We start from the raw sequence: 23166 nt of genomic DNA on the forward strand, positions 1-23166 counted from the left end.
TCAACCCTACGTCTCATAGACCCTGTAAGCCGTCGTATGCGTTGCTGTGGCAGGTTGTTCCATTCCCGATGTAATGCACGTTCCAATTCATCCAGATTGGCTATTGGAGGGACCATCTTCGCAATTTGTCGTCCCAACATGTCCCAAACGTGCTCGAGGGGGTTCAGGTCAGGACTGTACGCAGGCCAGGGGATGGTTGTCACAGCACCTTGCTCCAGCAAGGCTCGGACGCGTCTCGCACGGTGAGGCCTTGCGTTGTCATCCATGAAGATGGGTCTGCTGGCGAGGGTGTGGTCATCGAAGTGCGGGATTACGGTGGTATTCAGGATTTCCGGACAACGCCAGGCCTCACCGTGCGAGACGCGTCCGAGCCTTGCTGGAGCAAGGTGCTGTGACAACCATCCCCTGGCCTGCGTACAGTCCTGACCTGAACCCCCTCGAGCACGTTTGGGACATGTTGGGACGACAAATTGCGAAGATGGTCCCTCCAATAGCCAATCTGGATGAATTGGAACGTGCATTACATCGGGAATGGAACAACCTGCCACAGCAACGCATACGACGGCTTACAGGGTCTATGAGACGTAGGGTTGAGTCAGTGATCCGATCACGTGGGTCCTACACACGTTATTGACGCAAAGATCGCTAGAGGTCTTCTCAGAACAATGACTGTACGTTAGAAAACATAAACGTCATCCACACTGTCCGTGATGGACCTATAGCTCCATACTTAAATTGAGGTGAAAATATGCCTAAAATTCCCAAAAAATTTCACCTTAAATTATTCAGAATAAAATATTGAAAACGGCATGATTGTTATGTTTTTATGTGACCATAATATCACTTCTCCAGAAAATATAGCAATATCATGGGTATATTACACTGTTTTGACGACAACAAACTTGTAATGTGCGAAGTTGTAAAAAAACGGGGGGGGGTGCTTAACTTAATTCTTTGTGTATATATCCTATAACCTATCCTTTATATATCCTATATCATATAACATATATCCTATATATCCTATAACATAACATATAACAAATATATCCTATATTATGTACTAGCGAGCGGCCGCGTACCAGCCAAAGGGGTAGCCCATGGTTAGCCTAAATATAGATTTGATGACATCATGTTTACACATCTGAGCGACAGAAACGTCTACACTGTTGGAGCTTCACTTTTGGAGAGACAGAAATTCTGGGTCATTTGGGTCCTCTGGGTCATTTGGGTCATTTGGGTCCTCTGGGTCATTTGGGTCCTCTGGGTCATTTGGGTCATTTGGGTCCTCTGGGTCATTTGGGTCCTCTGGGTCATTTGGGTCCTCTGGGTCATTTGGGTCCTCTGGGTCATTTGGGTCCTCTGGGTCATTTGGGTCCTCTGGGTCATTTGGGTCATTTGGGTCATTTGGGTCCTCTGGGTCATTTGGGTCCTCTGGGTCATTTGGGTCCTCTGGGTCATTTGGGTCCTCTGGGTCATTTGGGTCCTCTGGGTCCTCTGGGTCATTTGGGTCCTCTGGGTCATTTGGGTCCTCTGGGTCATTTGGGTCCTCTGGGTCATTTGGGTCCTCTGGGTCATTTGGGTCCTCTGGGTCATTTGGGTCCTCTGGGTCATTTGGGTCCTCTGGGTCATTTGGGTCCTCTGGGTCATTTGGGTCCTATATTCCTATCCTATAACATATATATCCTATAACCTATCCTATATATATCCTATATCATATAACATATATCCTATATATCCTATAACATAACATATAACAAATATATCCTATATTATGTACTAGCGAGCGGCCGCGTACCAGCCAAAGGGGTAGCCCATGGTTAGCCTAAATATAGATTTGATGACGTCATGTTTACACATCTGAGCGACAGAAACTGTCTACACATCTGAGCGACAGAAACGTCTACACTGTTGGAGCTTCACTTTTGGAGAGACAGAAATTCTGGGTCATTTGGGTCCTCTGGGTCATTTGGGTCATTTGGGTCCTCTGGGTCATTTGGGTCCTCTGGGTCATTTGGGTCCTCTGGGTCATTTGGGTCCTCTGGGTCATTTGGGTCATTTGGGTCATTTGGGTCCTCTGGGTCATTTGGGTCCTCTGGGTCATTTGGGTCCTCTGGGTCATTTGGGTCCTCTGGGTCATTTGGGTCCTCTGGGTCCTCTGGGTCATTTGGGTCCTCTGGGTCATTTGGGTCCTCTGGGTCATTTGGGTCCTCTGGGTCATTTGGGTCCTCTGGGTCATTTGGGTCCTCTGGGTCATTTGGGTCCTCTGGGTCATTTGGGTCCTCTGGGTCATTTGGGTCCTCTGGGTCATTTGGGTCCTCTGGGTCATTTGGGTCCTCTGGGTCATTTGGGTCCTCTGGGTCATTTGGGTCCTCTGGGTCATTTGGGTCCTCTGGGTCATTTGGGTCCTCTGGGTCATTTGGGTCCTCTGGGTCATTTGGGTCCTATATTCCTATCCTATAACATATATATCCTATAACCTATCCTATATATATCCTATATCATATAACATATATCCTATATATCCTATAACATAACATATAACAAATATATCCTATATTATGTACTCGCGAGCGGCCGCGTACCAGCCAAAGGGGTAGCCCATGGTTAGCCTAAATATAGATTTGATGACGTCATGTTTACACATCTGAGCGACAGAAACTGTCTACACATCTGAGCGACAGAAACGTCTACACTGTTGGAGCTTCACTTTTGGAGAGACAGAAATTCCCAGGCAAACGCTATAACGCACCAGGTTTACAACCTGTGCGTTAATAATATTTAAACAGAACCGTGAACAATCTTATGTGCACAAAAATACCAACGGGGGAAGAGCCGAGAGGGACCACCACGAGTCACGTGAAGGGCAAACGGTGGATGGCAAGGAGTTAATGGGGGCGGGGCGAACAGCACACCTGGACAGAAAATACAGGATGAGTCAACAGTACACGTGGAGAAAGGAAAATAAATGTTTTTTTTTTTTTGTTTGTTTGTTTGGTTTTTGGGGGTGGGGATTTAGAACGTTAGACAGAGTATTATGTTCGGGGTAGAGGGAAAAAAACTAAGAGCCAAGCAAAACACGATTAAGATAACAAACACCGACGGGGGTACAACTACCAAACATGCCGTTGCCGTTGCTTCGGAGAGTGCTGGTTCGCAGAATACACATTCATTTTTAGCTTACCTGCACTTTAATCCGGTAAGCTTATGCGATCAAGCAGTGTCCCGAGGTAAGTCAGTCAGTTAATGATAAGTGAGTCAACATAAACACTTGTCATTATCACTTGAACCAAACATACGATTTCGATGAAACTTTGACCATCAGCTTAATATCTGATGCATAACGAAGGTGTATCGACTGCACAAAATCTGTGCTAATTGTGGGGGTTTGCAGGGGGTGGGGGTTGTTTGACCCCCCAAATAGGTATTTGTTCTCTTCTCCAAAACTACACACACGTTTTTGATGAAACCTGGCCGCAAGCTTCATATCTGATGCCAAACGAAGGTGTATTGACCACATCAGAATGTGTGCTGATTGTGTGGGTTTGCAGGGGGCAGGGGGTGTTTGACCCCCCAAATAGGTATTTGTTCTCTTCTCCGAAACTACACACACGTTTTTGATGAAACCTGGCCGCAAGCTTCATATCTGATGCCTAACGAAGGTGTATTGACCACATCAGAATGTGTGCTGATTGTGGGGGTTTGCAGGGGGTGGGGGGTGTTTGACCCCCCAAATAGGTATTTGTTCTCTTCTCCAAAACTACACACACGTTTTTGATGAAACCTGGCCGCAAGCTTCATATCTGATGCCTAACGAAGGTGTATTGACCACATCAGAATGTGTGCTGATTGTGTGGGTTTGCAGGGGGCAGGGGGTGTTTGACCCCCCAAATAGGTATTTGTTCTCTTCTCCTAAACTACACACACGTTTTTGATGAAACCTGGCCGCAAGCTTCATATCTGATGCCTAACGAAGGTGTATTGACCACATCAGAATTTGTGCTGATTGTGGGGGTTTGCAGGGGGTGGGGAGGTGTTTGACCCCCCAAATAGGTATTTGTTCTCTTCTCCAAAACTACACACACGTTTTTGATGAAACCTGGCCACTAGCTTCATATCTGATGCCTAACGAAGGTGTATTGACCACATCAGAATGTGTGCTGATTGTGTGGGTTTGCAGGGGGCGGGGGGTGTTTGACCCCCCAAATATGTATTTGTTCTCTTCTCCAAAACTACACACACGTTTTTGATGAAACCTGGCCACCAGCTTCATATCTGATGCCTAACGAAGGTGTATTGACCACATCAGAATTTGTGCTGATTGTGGGGGTTTGCAGGGGGTGGGGGGTGTTTGACCCCCAAATAGGTATTTGTTCTCTTCTCCTAAACTACACACACGTTTTTGATGAAACCTGGCCACCAGCTTCATATCTGATGCCTAACGAAGGTGTATTGACCACATCAGAATGTGTGCTGATTGTGTGGGTTTGCAGGGGGCGGGGGGTGTTTGACCCCCCAAATAGGTATTTGTTCTCTTCTCCAAAACTACACACACGTTTTTTATGAAACCTGGCCGCAAGCTTCATATCTGATGAGTAACGAAGGTGTATTGACCACATCAGAATGTGTGCTGATTGTGGGGGTTTGCAGGAGGTGGGGGGTGTTTGACCCCCCAAATAGGTATTTGTTCTCTTCTCCGAAACTACACACACGTTTTTGATGAAACCTGGCCGCAAGCTTCATATCTGATGCCTAACGAAGGTGTATTGACCACATCAGAATTTGTGCTGATTGTGGGGGTTTGCAGGGGGTGGGGGGGTGTTTGACCCCCCAAATAGGTATTTGTTCTCTTCTCCGAAACTACACACACGTTTTTGATGAAACCTGGCCACCAGCTTCATATCTGATGCCTAACGAAGGTGTATTGACCACATCAGAATTTGTGCTGATTGTGGGGGTTTGCAGGGGGTGGGGGGTGTTTGACCCCCCAAATAGGTATTTGTTCTCTTCTCCTAAACTACACACACGTTTTTGATGAAACCTGGCCGCAAGCTTCATATCTGATGAGTAACGAAGGTGTATTGACCACATCAGAATGTGTGCTGATTGTGGGGGTTTGCAGGAGGTGGGGGGTGTTTGACCCCCCAAATAGGTATTTGTTCTCTTCTCCGAAACTACACACACGTTTTTGATGAAACCTGGCCGCAAGCTTCATATCTGATGCCTAACGAAGGTGTATTGACCACATCAGAATTTGTGCTGATTGTGGGGGTTTGCAGGGGGTGGGGGGGTGTTTGACCCCCCAAATAGGTATTTGTTCTCTTCTCCGAAACTACACACACGTTTTTGATGAAACCTGGCCACCAGCTTCATATCTGATGCCTAACGAAGGTGTATTGACCACATCAGAATTTGTGCTGATTGTGGGGGTTTGCAGGGGGTGGGGGGTGTTTGACCCCCCAAATAGGTATTTGTTCTCTTCTCCTAAATTCCACACACGTTTTTGATGAAACCTGGCCGCAAGCTTCATATCTGATGAGTAACGAAGGTGTATTGACCACATCAGAATGTGTGCTGATTGTGGGGGTTTGCAGGAGGTGGGGGGGTGTTTGACTCCCCAAATAGGTATTTGTTCTCTTCTCCAAAACTACACACACGTTTTTGATGAAACCTGGCCGCAAGCTTCATATCTGATGAGTAACGAAGGTGTATTGACCACATCAGAATGTGTGCTGATTGTGGGGGTTTGCAGGAGGTGGGGGGTGTTTGACCCCCCAAATAGGTATTTGTTCTCTTCTCCGAAACTACACACACGTTTTTGATGAAACCTGGCCGCAAGCTTCATATCTGATGCCTAACGAAGGTGTATTGACCACATCAGAATTTGTGCTGATTGTGGGGGTTTGCAGGGGGTGGGGGGGTGTTTGACCCCCCAAATAGGTATTTGTTCTCTTCTCCGAAACTACACACACGTTTTTGATGAAACCTGGCCACCAGCTTCATATCTGATGCCTAACGAAGGTGTATTGACCACATCAGAATTTGTGCTGATTGTGGGGGTTTGCAGGGGGTGGGGGGTGTTTGACCCCCCAAATAGGTATTTGTTCTCTTCTCCTAAACTACACACACGTTTTTGATGAAACCTGGCCGCAAGCTTCATATCTGATGAGTAACGAAGGTGTAATGACCACATCAGAATGTGTGCTGATTGTGGGGGTTTGCAGGAGGTGGGGGGTGTTTGACCCCCCAAATAGGTATTTGTTCTCTTCTCCGAAACTACACACACGTTTTTGATGAAACCTGGCCGCAAGCTTCATATCTGATGCCTAACGAAGGTGTATTGACCACATCAGAATTTGTGCTGATTGTGGGGGTTTGCAGGGGGTGGGGGGGTGTTTGACCCCCAAATAGGTATTTGTTCTCTTCTCCGAAACTACACACACGTTTTTGATGAAACCTGGCCACCAGCTTCATATCTGATGCCTAACGAAGGTGTATTGACCACATCAGAATTTGTGCTGATTGTGGGGGTTTGCAGGGGGTGGGGGGTGTTTGACCCCCCAAATAGGTATTTGTTCTCTTCTCCTAAACTACACACACGTTTTTGATGAAACCTGGCCGCAAGCTTCATATCTGATGAGTAACGAAGGTGTATTGACCACATCAGAATGTGTGCTGATTGTGGGGGTTTGCAGGAGGTGGGGGGGTGTTTGACTCCCCAAATAGGTATTTGTTCTCTTCTCCGAAACTACACACACGTTTTTGATGAAACCTGGCCGCAAGCTTCATATCTGATGCCAAACGACGGTGTATTCACTGCATCAAAATCTGCGCTCATTGTGGGGGTCTACGGAGGGGTGTTTGACCCCCCCAAAATAGGTATTTGCTCTCTTCTCTGAAACTACTCACACGTTTTTGATGAAACCTGGCCGCAAGCTTCATATCTGATGCCTAACGACGGTGTATTCACTGCATCAAAATCGGCGCTCATTGTGGGGGTCTACGGAGGGGTGTTTGACCCCCCCAAAATAGGTATTTGCTCTCTTCTCTGAAACTACACACACGATTTTGATGAAACTTTCCGACAAGCTTCATATCTGCTGCCCAATGACACTTTATTGACCGCCTCAAAATCTGTGCTCATTGTGGGGATTTACAGGGGTGTTTTTGACCCCCCCCCCCCCCCCCCCCCACCAAATAGATATTTGCTCTCTTCTCCGAAACTACACACACAATTTGGATGAGACTTGCCCACAACCTTAATCACCTGTGATGTACCAATGTTTGAAGTTCACGGGATTAGAAATGTCAGGGTCTGAGGGGTTCCATGGGGGGTTTGAGTGACCGTTGCGCCTGATCCAGGTGAGCTTCAGGACCCGCAGTCCTATTTTGTCAAAGCACTCCCTATCGAACAGATTACAATTCAGCCTTAACCATTAAAGCAGGCTACTCAGAATATGTACAAGTACAATAACCGTTATTTATGATTGTAAAATAAGATAGCTACAGAAGCTCTGCCCAAAATTACCCGTTTGCTTCTAAAGCCTTTGGTGTGTTCAGCATTGTCATAATAAGTGGCTTATGGACAAAGCAATCAGAAAATACTCATAAAATGCGACTGATGTCCCAAACAGTTCCTCACAGAAAGGATGAAGAATGGTTGATCAGCTCACTGAAACTGATATAAACACCAATATATGTTTAAAGAGACCAAAGGACCTCAATAGACCTTCGTCCAAAGGAATTTAATATATATTTTGTATCAAAATCTCCTGAGACTCGGTCTGCTCTATCCAGTTTGTTGAACAATCAGTAGTTTTTTCATGTATCATTCTCGATGCAGAGCATCGGTTCTACCAGCTTTTCTACCTCCTCCCATGGGCTCCAAGGCCTCATGGTTATAGTTTGCTTTCCTCATCTGCTTAGCTTTTGGCAAAATGTTGATGGGACTGAAGATTTATGCTTGGATCAATCTCGTCTGTGACGTCAATTGTCAGTTTATTATTTACATACGAGAAGCACCATCTTGCACATGAGCGGCCAGGGGGGGATATATTATTATACTTATTAAAACGTGTAATTCAAAATACCTCTCCAACATAGCTGAATATATGAATGAATGATCGTTTTAAGGCCATTTTCCCCGCTAGAGCGGGGGTTAGCCTTGCGGGCCCCATAACAATCATGGTTCCCTGTTTGAGGCAATGTTTTTATGGCCGGATGCCCTTCCTGACGCCAACCCTTGGTCGCCTCTCACGATGCGCAGGGATACAGTGTACCTATTCTAAACCGGGGTACACACTGGGATCATTCATCCCAGCAAGCTGGTACTCAATTTGCCGACCTTGGAAAGATGACAGGCTGAGTCAACCCCCCTGGCGTTAATTCAGCGATCGACCGGGATTCGAACCCAGGATCCGAGGATCCCAAGCCGGCACCCTAACCGCTAAGCCAACTCCAACATAGCTCATGCTGCATATTTCGAAAGACCTCACTGCACCGGAAAACGTGGGGACAGGACTACTGACTGCACTGCAAAGTGCGTACTTGTAATACCCTCACCCACCTGGAGTGGCGCTACACAATACACATACACACAGATACACAGAGAATTTGCTTCGCCCCCTCGAACCACCCTCCCCACCACCAACACCACCGGCAAAGATAAAAACACCCATATACACGAATTGGAATCATGCTGATCCTATGCAGCAAATCTGTATGTCATCGGCCCAGAACTGTAGGAGGAGCAGCGCAACAAACACACAAACAAACACACACCGCTCCATGAATTATAGTAAGGATACGTCTCAATATACTTTCATGGATGTGTCTCTGTCCCCTTCTTGCACAAGAGTAACCCAACAAGGTGAAAATACAACAACCAAAATGGGGATTTCACTCATAAATTTATTGAAAGCTGCACATGAGGCAAAAAAATGCATTTCCAATACAGCTGCCAGGATCTGATACCCTGCCTTTTATGCCAGGATGCTCGTCAAGAATGGCTCAGCAAGGACTGCAAGTGCAAGATTTGATGTAGATGTAAGACTTTGTCATCACCGTGCCATTAGGGCATTTCAGCGTGGCCGAACGCTCTTCGACGTCACGTTCCTTGCAGCAGTTACACATGTGTGATATGCGGCCCATGGTTACGTCGTAGCTACAGACAAGAGGGAGCATACAATGGTGACATCATATTATGGCTTTTTAATTTTATATTGAGATTTCGGGCAAAATTAAGGTGTGGGTCAACCTTTTATCCGTCGCCGTTAGTGATAGGAAGGCATTGTTGTGTCCATGATGGAATGCCCATGCACATTATGGCGGGAATTTGGAACTTGTTCAGGGTGCCGGCGATAACTCGCCTACTCTTTGTGAATGAAAGACACCGTGGGAGCAACGTCCACCAAGTAACGCTAACAGACCGGTTATCCGTTGATTTATTCATGGATAAAACACCTGTTTGCAAAACACCAGGGTGACAGTTTACAGTCTGGTTGAGGGTTTAATCCATTGAATTGAATCCAATCAACAAATGCACAACCGAGAAAGCTCAAGTTATTTTGAAAGGTTGATGCTGATGATGATGATGCTGATGATGATGATGATGATGATGATGATGAAGAGGAGGAGTAAAATAGTAATACAGAGAGAGGTACGTACCTGGAGCGAGAGCTGCAGAATCCATTGCACTCTTGCAGTGTAACTGGCGAGCTCGTCGTGCACAGGTCATCTTGCAACACCTTCTCTATCTGCATCGGTTGGCATTTCTCAGAGATTGGCAGGCCTGTTTGTGATGTGAGGTGGTTAGTAGCATCACCACAATTAATTGTCCCTATTTTTTTGGTTCATCTACCAAAATCATTTGTTGAAATCATTACTTTTGAGACTTTCTAGTATGAGACTCCCATAAGGGTAACGTACATATTCCATAATTAACGATGGGGCAAAAGTTGATTTCCTTCAGGAAAGGGAGTGGTCTATAGTTCTGCGACGTCGCATACGTAATATGTAAATGGACACCACGTTATGCACTGCAGTAACAAGTGGACTTTCTCTGATGCAGATGGTCAGCTTAGGAAATTGCAGATTTGGGAAATTTCGGAATAACGATGTAAAATGCTCGCTAAGGTACTCACATGAGATGGGGCAGCAGCCGCTTGAATCGTACATAATCGGGCCCTGGGACAACGGGAAGAAACTCATTCATTTTGGATCATTCAACATTGCAGGTTTTATTCCTGTAAATTGGAGTATAGGTCTTATTCATTCAAGATGTTAGTATACTTACTGTGCAGTTCAATGTATCCACAGGGCCACAAACGGTTGTGGATTCCGAGATGCTAACCACTGTACTAAAGGGGTTACAGTAGTAGTGCGTGCAATTTGAAGAAGGGTCTGTCCATCTGTCCCCAGGCTGCCACACAAGGAAACAGTTCAAAATAGACAAACATAAATTACTTTGGTGTGGTATATCAATCTGATTTATGCCATTTCATTAACTCCATAAACAATTAAAATAAATTTTGACCGTTTCAGAGGATTCAAGAAATTTCATCTTTTCAAAAAAAGTTACTTAACCAAACAAAACCTGGAGACAATTTTCAGTACTCCAGATAATGGCAGGTGCTTCTGGATTGTATAATATATTGTTTGCCACCTATTGTCATCCTTCAGGTTTCTTGGAGCTTGGTCTTAATTGCCCGTTTGAACCGATCAAAGAGTGTTCGACCTCTTTTGTTAAATGCAAACAGAAGAAGTTGAAGCAAATTACCAATGTTATAATTTTTATATTACACGTGGTTGTGCAAGCAGAAAATGTATTGGTTGTACATACCTGGTAAGTTACTCCTTCATGAATACACGTAGCTGCAAACATCAGAGGGAAGGGGAGATTCAAGACAAGATTACTGTGATTGATTTTGTTTGGAGGTTTTTCTTATCTGCCGTAGCCTTTGGGTATCTGACATATACAGTGTATCTTAATAGTGCTAATGCAGCCTGGTGTTGGCTTAGCGGTTAGGGTACTGGCTTGGGATCCTAGGACCCTGAGCTCGAATCCCGGTCGATTGTTGAATTAACGCCAGCGGGGTTGACTCAGCCTGTCATCCTTCCGAGATCGGCAAAATGAGCACCAGGTTACTGGGATGAATGTGCCAGTGTGTGCCCCAGCTTAAAATAGGTACAACGTGTCCCTGCGTGTCATAAGAGGCGACTAAAGGGTTGGCGTCAGGAAGGGCATCCGGCCATAAAAACATCGCCTCAAAAAGGGAACCATGATGATTGTCATGGGGCCTGCAAGGCTAACCCCCGCTCTAGCAGGGAAAATGGCCTTAAAAAGGAATTTTTTTTTTAAAGAGTGCTAATGCTCAATTTGGTAGTCGTCAAGTATATTGGTCTCCACTCATATGCACAGCCTTGGAGGGAGGGAGCGGGGACGTATGATTTACGTAAAGGTGGCTTCACCATTGACTGAACGAAATATTAAGGTCATGTTCAAAGTCTTCCCATACTCTTCACAGAGCATGATGTTGCTGAAGAGTTGTAAACATTCTGGCGAAAAAAAAAGAAGCCACAGACAGGTCACCACTCAATTTCGATCTTTCTTGGGCAAACCGCATTTCAAAGTTGGCCTTTAAAGCCAATCGATGACTGGGCATCCTACATCGTGCAAAGTCCCTCCTTGGCACACCTGAATACTTATCCACCCACAGCGTGTTTCAAAAAGATTGAGCTAACTTTGACTTCCTGCCATGTCTTTGTTTTTTTGACCTATACCATTTTCCTTTACAGGGTTTGGTGGTGTTATCGTGGTGTTTGTTCCCTGTGATTTCTAGCTCTGTAGCTCAACTATGCCATTGACAGTGGAACAGAAGACAAACGTGGTAGCTCTGTGGCATGAGATTAAATCAACATTTTCTGGGTGGCAGAACCACCTGAGGAGATCACTGAGAGGTACCTGAAAGGGCCTTCAATGCCAGATGGGGAATGCTGGGACCTTACTGGTTTGAGAATGACAACAGAAGGACGGTGACTATCAACAGTGAGCGCTACCGGGCCGTGCTCCAGAAGTTCCATAATGATCTAGCCCAAAAGGTCACCCCAAACCAGCTCAGCATGACCTGGTTTATGCAGGATGGTGCATCCCCGCATACCGCTGGTGACACAATCACTTTCCTGCATCAGCTCTTCAGAAACCCCCTCGTTGCCCTGGGTACCGCTCTGTCTACGTCAACCACCCTGCCACACTGGATGATCTGAAGCAGGTGTCAGACTACCTCCAGGCAGTGCCACATGAGACCTACAGGAAAGGTGGACAGAACTTTGGAGTCAGGATCAATGCCTGTCTGAACGGAGGGGCACACATCGAGAACGTCAATTACAAGGATTTTGCGTAAATGCCAATTTCAGACCTTGGCCTCTCACTAACTTTAGCAGTGACTTACTGCAATAGCAATGCGTGATAGAAAATACCATGTCATAAGCTTTAAAGAAATGTTTGGTTCACATTCCTGAGGTTTCTGTTTCTTTGTAAATAAACGTTTAAAGTTGTTGGTTCACGAGTTATCAAACAGAGTGACCACCATATTCGTCATGGGTGTGTGTCTGTGTGTCTGTTTGTCCACAGCATAACTACCCGATGATATCATCCGATCTTGATGAAACTTTGGTGGGAGGTTGATGTCATGATCTAGTTGTGTCCTGCCTAGAGTGGATGTATTGCGCCCATTGTGGGTGGAGCCACGCCCAAAAAAGATGTCTTTTTAGGGGGTAATCGCGTTCAAGCGACATCTTCTCCGAGGGGTTTGGTGGAATCTCACAGGGGTTTCGGTATTTGGTTAGGCCAATGTCATGTGTCTAGCCCCACGGAGCTCGATTTTTCATTTTCGCCCCAAGGTCAAGGTCACAAGGTCACAAAATTTAGAAAAGTCGATTTTTGATGGTTTTATTACATTGTTCGCTTCCTGATAGGGTGAAATGTCGTACATGATCTTATATTATCACATACATCATGAAATACAAGTTTTCCAACAAATTTCAGAATCTTCGACCTTTGACCTTTGAAGGGCACAAAGGTCAAATTTTCAAAGTTGTCGGAATCGAACCGAACTTTCGGTATTGTGTAGCTAACTAACCTCATAACTGATTACACATTATTTTCTATCTAATTTCAAGGTCAGTAACCTTCGTTTTGACATTTCCGGACCTGGCCTGTCCAGGCCTGTTTCGGTTATAGTCCGTCCTTTGTCATTGAATACCGCTCGGTCATGAACCATCGTCGTCTCCTGACTTGTATCACTCTTTTTTGAAACACCCTGTACAAACCCTTCACCCGCAGTTTGATGGAGTACTGCTCTCCCTTCTGCACTAGCACTGCCACCACCTCACACCTTGCTAAGCTTGATGCCGTGGAAACCAAGGCCTTCAAGACCATTGGACTCTCCTGCGATGAAGCCGAGTCTATGGCTCATCATTTTGTCATCGTAAACAGGTAGGTAGTCTCTCTGTTTTCTACAGCCTCCCTCTACTTTTTCTTGCCCCCTTTGCCCTTTCAGTGTTTGTTTCCCCCACCCCAATATTTCTGCAGGGCATTTGTGGTCCACCAGCAACCCCCTTCTGATGAAACTCCAAAAAATCCAGAATGACTGCTCACCTCCACTCATTTGTTCCTCTTGTTCCCACCTGTGGAACAATCTTCCACATTCTCTTCCATCTCATTCTTCCGTCCAGGCCTTCAGGACAGCTGTTCACGACCATCTCAAATCATCCCCCATCCAAAGGAATGATATTTTCTATCCCCGTTAACCCTTTCTCCCACAAGCCCACCTCCTTCCAAATTCCCAGTCTTTCCTTCTTGAGAGTTTGCTTCTGTATCCGTCTTGTTCACCCTCCCCTTCCCATAATTCTTACTTCTATCCCTTGTTTGTCTATCCCCATCTATTTTGTCCCTCCACCATACTGTTAGTGCTTCCCCTCCCGCTTTCAGCTGTTCCTTTTGTTCTGTTGTGTCCTGATCCATTCTGTGTTCTAGCTCTTCCACGAGCTTCAACTTTACGTACAAAAAAAGGACTTAAAGGTGAGTTCACCACTTTTAAGCAACCCTGCCAGCTGTTAGGGTTTGGGGAAGTGGTGTCTCTCAAAAAGCCGAACTTTGTTTTCTGACCCCAATTCCATAATCTTGGATGTGTTCGAACAAGTGAATATTGTTCAGTAATTTAAGCCTCTTTGGCGGCTTAAGTGTGGTCCTTGGGAAGGGGACGGGGGGAATCATTTTTGACAGGTCCAATACGGGCTTATTAAATATTTGCCTTCTTTACCAGAGAGATTCTTTTGGTGCAGCAGCTTGATAATTATTGTCCAAGATCCTGCATTTCCCAAAATGAAGTTCAACTTGTATTGGGGGAGTTATTTACAGTGTGCAAAGTGTTTGAGCAAGGCAGGACATACGACATTTGTAGTCCGGGCAGCATTCTCCTTTCTGCGGTAGAGTGACCACAGGTGATAGGTCGAATGGACAGTTCAACGATGGGATGGGGCATGGTGTTATTTCACACGTCGTCTTTTGCCCAGGGTTACAGGTGCACATGGAACAACCCTCTGTCCATCTTTCATCAGCCTGGACAATGGGACATGTCAGGAATCACCAATTTGTAAAGTTAAGTTCGGTCGAACTTCAAAAAAAAACAGAGTCCAATTTGAAGAAGACAAATCAAAAATTACAGTTAAAGTTTGGGTCAGACGTTAAAGGCTATCATAATACAGATTACATGTCAGGAGGTAGAGCTCGTGTCAGGAGGTAAAGCTCGTGCCAGGAGGTAGGGCTCGTGTCAGGAGGTAGAGCATGTGTCAGGAATTAGAGTGTGTGTCAGGTAGTAGAGTGCGTGTTGGGGAATCATGTGTATGAGGAAGTAGAGTGTGTCAGGAAGTCGAGTGCATGTCAGGGAATCGTATGTATGAGGAAGTAAAGTGTATGTGAGGAGTGAAAATCTGGATCAAGATATATTGTTTGGTCGGGAGTTAGAGTGCGAGACAAAGAATAGCATCTGAGTCAATAATTGATTGAATTTACAAAAAGTGAAGGTTACACATCAAACGTACCACTTTAGGTGTTCCATCACTGCTGTAACACTCTGAGAAACACATCAAAAAACAAGCATTAGTATACCTGAACTGTCACACTTTTATTTTTTGCTTTTTGCATCGAAATATCATCATCATTTTTTGCATCATCTAAATTATAATATCAGGCTCTAAATGCTTTGTAATTATGTACACAAGAAAAGCACTGGTGTGGGATTCAGGAAAAAATCTGCGTGATCAATATCAAATCCCAACGATGAAAATAAATCATTGGATAATCACTCAATTAATTTTATGATATTGGAAAAAATTTGATCAAAAAGCAAATTCTCAATTTTCCATCCGAGCAGCATTTCCTGGCATAGACAGTTTGAAGGACAAACACTGAAGCACATTTAAAGCCGGAAGACACGATAAAATCAGATTAGAAAATGTCAGTGTGTCTTGGGCTCTCGTATATCGTTCCAAGAACTTTACGTGTGCCCTTCATGAGATGCAATAAATAAATGCCATGATAAAAGATGGGCGTTATGTTCGTGTCTTTTAAGAAACTAGGGCATGCCCGTACTATATATATATCTAAAATTATATCCCCCCCCTCTATTTACATGAAATGGTTTGGTCCAAAGCGAACGGCTTGCGAGTACGGTGACAATCCCCCCCCTCTATTTACATGAAATGGTTTGGTCCAAAGCGAACGGCTTGCGAGTACGGTGACAATCCCCCCCCCCCCCCTCTATTTACATGAAATGGTTTGGTCCAAAGCGAACGGCTTGCGAGTACGGTGACAATCCCCCCCCTCTATTTACATGAAATGGTTTGGTCCAAAGCGAACGGCTTGCGGAGTTTGGTAAAGAAATCGCCATAGCTCGGTAACTACTTGTCCGATTAATATGAAACCTTGAAAAGGCACATCCTCAGGTCCCCAGCAATATACCTGGCAAGTTTCAAGTATATCGGACCCGTGGTTGTCGAGAAACAGCGGTCACAGACAAACATACAAACATACAAACATACAAACATACACACAGAGATTACTGGAATTATAGATAGATAATTGATCTCGTCTCAAACGTCAACCACAAGGACCCCAGCGATAAAATAATTAAAAATATATAACTCAAATATCCCACTTTACTTGAAGTGTAATGTGCGTATGTTCAACTTGTGCAAGTTAGCTTTTAAAAGTTTGTTGTTCGTTATATATATATGTATATATATATATATATATATATATATATATATATATATATATATATATATATATATATATATATAAATAAATAAATGAATATGAATATATATATGTAAACACATATATATATATATATATACTGTATATAAATGTATGTTCATATGTATATGTATATAAAACAAATTTTGTAGATCAGGTATCATGTGTAGATCAGTGACAAAAACAAAATCTCAATTTAATCCATTTTAAATTGAGGCTGTAACACAACAAAATGTGAAAAAAGTCAAGGAGTGTGAATACTGTCCTAAGGCACTCTATACAATATATATATATATACCATATATATATATATATATATATATATATATATATATATATATATATATATATATATATAAATAAATATGTGTGTGTATCAGAAGGTATATGTGTGTATACACACACATATATATATATTGTATAGAGTGCCTTAGGACAGTATTCACACCAGTTTTCAGAAACTTACACAAAATAATAAAAAATGAAAAGCTGAAATCCAAAACACTCCAAATTGAGCTTAGGTGCATCCAATTTCCTTTGATCATCCTTGAGATGTCTGTACAACTTGATTAGAGTCCACCTGTGGAGAAACTCCCCAAATCCTGATGTGCACAGCTAACACAGACGTACCCAAGAAGACTTAGTTGTCAGCACTGCCAAAGGTGCTTCTATGACGTATTGACTCAGGGAGTTGAATACTTGTGAAAATTACACATTTCAGTATTTCATTTTTAATCGTTTTGTTTCCAAAAAAAAAAAAATCCACTTTGACATGGGGTATTATGCGTAGATCACTGTCAAAAAAAACAAAACAATTTAATCCATTTTAAATTGAGGCTGTAACACAACAAAATGTGAAAAAAGTCAAGGGGTGTGAATATTTTATTAAGGAATTGTGTGTTTGTGTGTGTGTGTGTGTGTGTGTGCGTGTGTGCGTGCGTGCGTGCGTGCGTGTCAAATGGATCTTTGTATTGACTAAAGCCTGGTGGTGGCTGACTTGAGATCTCAGGGTCCTGAGTTCAAGCCCCTGTCTTCCCATTGAATAAACACCAGGTGGGTTGACTCAGCCTGCCATCCTTCTGAGGTTGGAAAAATGAGTACCACCTTACTGGGAAGAATGCGCTATTTGATTAAACTGCATCGGAGTGGCGACCCATCCAGGATTGTGCCCACTAGCCTAGGAAACTGCTTCGGCAGCCGTAAATCTGAAGACGTAAAGAGAGTGGTCTTCTTCCTCTTCTTATATTGACGATTGACTTTATATTGCAAGTTGCCCATGCATGGGATTCTAAACGGTGTGGGGATGAAGAAGCCAAAATGCAAATGGCATTTTCTGTCATTGACCCGGCAAGCTGGGAGCAACAATTCACATTCATTGCTATATCTGATGCAATTTAAATGTTCGAATGGTGGCGAAGTGCTCCATTTGAAACTGCTTCTTCCATATATGGAGCTTCTTGATGCCGAGGATCCATAATACAAAATTGTATTGATGTCAAAGCCAGTTACCAATTGCAAATGAAAAGTAGGATTAGATGTAGATATAACAGGCTTGCTGGACCAAATTGCCTTCATCCCTTTTATTAAATAAAATTATCATTTTTGATTTTGGCTGCAACTCATGGAATTGGAAGAGCGAGGTGAGAAAGGGGAAAAAGGGAACGAGCTGACAGTGGGGCAACGATTAAATGGATGAAGCAAAGGAATGAATGAACAGAAAAATAAGAGACAAAGATGAGGGCAGAAAATACAGGAAGCTGCAAGTAAGAGGGCTGATTGAGAAACAGGGTTTTGCCCCTTTAATTGTGTCTTACCAGGACATTCATCAACACAGATGTCAGAAGTGGTATTCAACTGCTTCTTGTCCCCAGCGCAGAAGCAGCCTTCTGGGACAACTTCGTTTGTGGGCACACTGCAGAAATATACATAATGAACCAAATGTAGATGCAAGTGTACAGAAAGTCTTCATTAATTGTTATTGTCACTACAAACTGAATCAACCTGACTATCATCATCATTATTATTATTATTATTATTAGTCGTTGTTTTTGATGTTACTACCATCACACTCATTTTGTCTATGCACTTGCTCTTAAGAAGCAGAACTTACGAAGAAGTACCACAGATGTTCACAGGCATGGCGCGACATGGACGGTGTACCATATCGGGCGGACACTCGTATGCTGTGAAGACATGCCGCACAAACACAATGTATACATGCCATAATTCGCATACCAACAACAGGATCTCAATGGGTGTTAGGTCCACAAAAGGGTACTGAGAGTGATGTATCGCAGGCACACAATTCGGAGCAAGTACTGTTAATGCCGTGTGTCAATGAAAATAATCAGTCATATACAGTCGGGTGGGCGCATTCTTTAGGACATAAGCAGAGGACATTTTCTAGGTGTATACCGCAGAATTCTGCCAAAGGAAGCCAGTCCACACAGATGCCCTCTGCACCGCAGGCAAAGGCAGCAGTCTTCAGCAGTTCACAAAGATGCTCCGTTTCATCCACACAAGGGTTCAGCTGGCACCCTTGAAGGAAGAAGTCGACATTGATCTTCCCCATGCATTCACTGAAAGCTCTGTGATTAGGTAGAGTCAAGGAAGAAAAAAAAAGAAAGCAAATAATTTTAATTTAAAAGATGAAACTCATGGCATATATTTTAATGATATATGTATATATATGTATATCCCTTTTTTTTTTTTATGAACTAAAATGAGCACAGGGCCATGATTAATCATAAAAGTAAATGGTTGATGGGTTGTGCCCTGTTACATCTCATAAAATATGAGATGATGATGAGATGAGAGTAAAATGTCACTCTCTCATCATCGTAAAATATGAAGGTTGTATAATAATTTTTCTTAGGATTTGAGAGAGAGTTTGAGATGATCAGACAAATAGCCAAGCCAAGGATGAGAATAAAACCAAAAATAAATAAACTGTAACTGCTGGAAAATGACAAGTGAAGACAAGATCCAATAGTTGCATGAAATTAATCCTGATAAACACAGAGTGTTTATAACGGATTAAAAATGGAGGGACTTACTCATTCCTGATCAATTCGCAATATTGTCCTTCCGGCCGGGTGCATGATGGAAGGGGTGTGGGAGGTGGCACACAGAAACGGTACTCCTCAGGGAGTGCCAGCAGGCATCCAGCTTTGTTGATGTCTGGGACCAGCCAGTCCATTGCTGTATTAGTACAGCAATCTTCGTTCTCCACAGAGCCATCACGCCAGACACAGTCTTCCGCGGTGGAGTTTGTACAGGTTCCTGCGGGGTTGGAGAAGAATGCCGCAAGGCAATTATGATACGTAACTGTAAAAAGGATATTTTATGGTGTATGTACGGCAACCTAACATTAAAAGCTACCACGTGATGCACATAGAAATATGTTGTGGATTGCTTGGTCAAAATATTATTGCCAAGAGACTTCCAATATTGTGGTATTAGCTACACAGACTGCAAATGAATTGGAAAATGTGCTGGACAATGATAGTCCAAGACACTCACAATACTCTGAGTGATCAGGATTCTGGACTGGCATCTCCATAGATGCGAGTTTGAATCGAACCAAGTGTGACCCTCCGTATCATACACATTCAAACACAATCCTTAAGCTGATAGGTCCCCACGTCCTTACATCGTGATTTGCTTCCTACTCACACATGGACCATGCTACTCTGAATAGTTCTATTTCTTCTTAGGTAATGTCCAACCCTCCCTCATCCCCATAAACGTAACAATATATATGCACTACCAGTCAAAAGTTTTAGAACACCTCAATCTTTCCAGTTTTTATTGAAATTTAAGCAATTCAAGTCCAGTGAATAACCTGAAATGGTACAAAGGCAAGCAGGAAGACAGACGGACCATTATAACCCTTAAAAGTGTAGGTCTTTCCTTTAGAGAAATTGCAAAGAAAGCCAAGGTGTCAGTGAGTACAGTTTCCTACACCGTCAAAAGGCACTTGGAAACTGGAGGAAACTCTGACAGGAAGAGGTCTGGCAGACCCAAAGCCACAACAGAATCAGAAGACAAGTTTCTGTGAGTCAACAGCTTGCGTGATAGGCGGCTCACAGGACAACAGCTTCAAGCACAGATTAACATTGGTCGAAGTAAGCAAGTCTTAGTTTCAACTGTGAAGAGAAGACTTCGAGCTGCAGGTTTGACAGGTTGAGTGGCAGTAAGAAAGCCATTCCAAAGATGGCAAAATAAGAAAAAGGCTTGAATGAGCCATGAAGCCCCGCCTGTGGACTCCTGAAGACTGGAAGAAGGTTTTATGGCCCGATGAATCAACTTTTGAAATCTTTGGTTCATCACGCAGGGGTTTTGTACGCCGTTGAGTAGGCGAATGGATGGTTCCTCAGTGTGTGACACCAACTGCCAAACATGGAGGAGGAAGCGTGATGGTCTGGGGCTCTTTTTCTGGATCCAGAGTCGGCGACTTGCACAGAGTGACTGGCATCCTGAACCAAAAGGGCAACCATAGCATTTTGCAGCGCCATGCAATACCCTCTGGTATACGCCTAGTTAGTCAGGGGTTCATCTTACAGCAAGATGATGACCCTACACACACCTCCAGGCGGTCAAATCTACCTTCGAGGAAAAGAACAAGACGGTAGGCTTCAAATCATGGAATGGCCAGCACAGTCTCCAGACTTAAACCCCATCGAGCTGGTTTGGGATGAACTGGACAGAAGGGTGAAAGCAAAGCAACCTACAAGTGCACCACATTTGTGGGAACTTCTGCAACAGTGTTGGGAAGAACTTCCCGAACAATATTTGATTTCCATTGCAGAAAGAATGCCATGAGTGTGTTCGGCGATTATATCTGCAAAAGGTAGCTACTTTGCCGAGTCAAAAATTTAAATTAAATTTTGTTAAACAAAATGATTCTATGATTTCTTTTTTTATCTCCAATTGTTTATTTGTTCTATGCTTAATTTCAGAGTACATTGAGACATTAAACTGTAAATTTCAATAAAACTGGAAAAATTGACGCGTTCTAAAACTTTTGACCGGTAGTGCATATACATACATACGAGGTGTGTTCAAAAAGTATGCGACCTTAATTTGTCGTGCGTAAACAAATGAAGCTAGGGAGGCGTTGATTGGTGCACGTATGTAGGCGATCCTAATGCGCACGCGTGAATTTTTTCCCACCTGCAGAAGCTGTCATTCGACGGCAGACCGCCGATGAGTGAGGAAGTGTAAGTGAGCGCCGTCGGATTTTCGTTTTTGACAAAATGACGGAAAAACTTGAACAACGCTACTGCATCAAATTTTGTGTAAAGCTTGGCGATTCCCAAGTGGAAACGATCCGCAAGATTCAACAGGCCTTTGGGGATGAAGCAATGAGCACCACACAGATAAAGGAGTGGTACAACCGCTTCAAAGATGGCCGCACATCAGTGGAGAGTGAAGCACGTTCGGGTAGGCCCTCAACATCCCGAAATGAGATCGTCATTGACCAATTGAGGACCCTGGTGATGCAGGATCGTCGAATCACGATCAGAGAACTTGCAGACGAGGTGGGCGTCAGCATTGGATCCATTCATGCCATTATGAAGGAGGATTTGGGCTTCAGGAGAATCTCAGCGAAGTTCGTACCAAAGCTGCTAACGAATTGAGCAGAAGCAACTCCGTTTGGAGATCGCACAGGACATGCTGGAGACTGTGAACAGCGATCCCAGCTACCTCAACACAGTGATCACTGGCGATGAGTCCTGGGTTTATGGGTACGACCCAGAAACCAAGTTGCAGTCATCACAATGGAAGCATCCAACATCCCCGAGGCCAAAAAAAGCAAGGCAGGTCCGCAGCAATGTCAAAGTCATGCTGACCGTCTTCTTCGACTCCAGTGGCGTGGTTCATCACGAGTACGCACCACACGGCATAACCATCACCAAGGAGTATTACCAAGAGGTTCTGTGTCGCCTTCGTGACGCTGTGCGACGCAAACGGCCGGACCTGTCGGCAGCGGGCAATTGGCAGCTCCATCACGATAACGCACCCGCCCATTCTTCACATTTGATACAGAGTTTCTTGGCCAAACACAACACACCTGTGCTTCGTCAGGCTCCCTACTCTCCCGACATGGCTCCGTGTGACTTCTGGCTTTTCTCCAAGCTGAAAATGCCCCTGAAAGGGACCAGATTTCAGTCCAGAGAAGACATCATGCGGAATGCGACGGACCAGCTGCGCGCCATCCCAAAAGAGGCGTTCCAGCGCTGCTTCCGACAGTGGCAGAACCGTTGGGAGAAGTGTGTGGCAGCCCAAGGGGACTACTTTGAAGGAGATTAGTATAAGTTTGTTGTATCTGGATACGAGTATTTTTTATGAACAAAGGTCGGATACTTTTTGAACACACCTCGTATATATGCATAATACATACATACATGTACATATATCCAGACTTATGGGACACCCTGTAAACACACACACACACACACACACACACACACACACACACACACACACACACACGTAATGCATGTGAAATTTCATTTAGATCTGCATATATAATATAGATATATATGTATCACGGCTCCATAATGAGAGAACATTTACTTGCAGTTAGCCTAGATGAAATAGGAAATCTACACTGTGGAACCTTGTGTAAAATAAGCACTTTTACGTACCACACAGCCCTTCAGTGTTGCCATTAAATACGGCATACGGCAAATCAATGCTGAAACTTTTGCCCATAAGCATGACCGAAGCCTTTATCTCAGGGATGTTGATATAATAGGCATTATTCTTCACAAAACCCACAAAGCTGTCCTCGTTAAAAGGCATCTTCAAAATGTCTTCCTGATTTTTTTGGAACTGTAGGGAAG

The 23166-nt window shown here is 44.0% G+C and overlaps 1 protein-coding gene across 1 annotated transcript in view; it reads right to left on the reverse strand.

Annotated features, from left to right (window-relative positions):
* Window positions 1–8889: 8889 nt before the first annotated feature.
* LOC137427606 (uncharacterized) overlaps window positions 8890–23166 on the reverse strand; it is a 33611-nt gene continuing 19334 nt past the window's right edge. Inside the window, exons 6-17 of the mRNA XM_078777979.1 lie at window positions 22969–23155; window positions 19372–19597; window positions 18731–18903; window positions 18426–18498; window positions 18130–18227; window positions 15100–15131; window positions 14449–14617; window positions 10838–10869; window positions 10292–10417; window positions 10140–10182; window positions 9664–9787; window positions 8890–9160 (exon numbers count right to left, since the gene is read on the reverse strand). Of these exons, the coding sequence (XP_078634105.1) occupies window positions 9007–9160; window positions 9664–9787; window positions 10140–10182; window positions 10292–10417; window positions 10838–10869; window positions 14449–14617; window positions 15100–15131; window positions 18130–18227; window positions 18426–18498; window positions 18731–18903; window positions 19372–19597; window positions 22969–23155 (1437 nt within the window). The 3' untranslated portion in view covers window positions 8890–9006. The remainder of the gene's footprint in view (window positions 9161–9663; window positions 9788–10139; window positions 10183–10291; window positions 10418–10837; window positions 10870–14448; window positions 14618–15099; window positions 15132–18129; window positions 18228–18425; window positions 18499–18730; window positions 18904–19371; window positions 19598–22968; window positions 23156–23166) is intronic.

This window comes from Myxine glutinosa, chromosome 5 (assembly GCF_964187855.1).
Source record: "Myxine glutinosa chromosome 5, kmMyxGlut1.1, whole genome shotgun sequence".
Lineage (NCBI taxonomy): Eukaryota > Metazoa > Chordata > Myxini > Myxiniformes > Myxinidae > Myxine > Myxine glutinosa.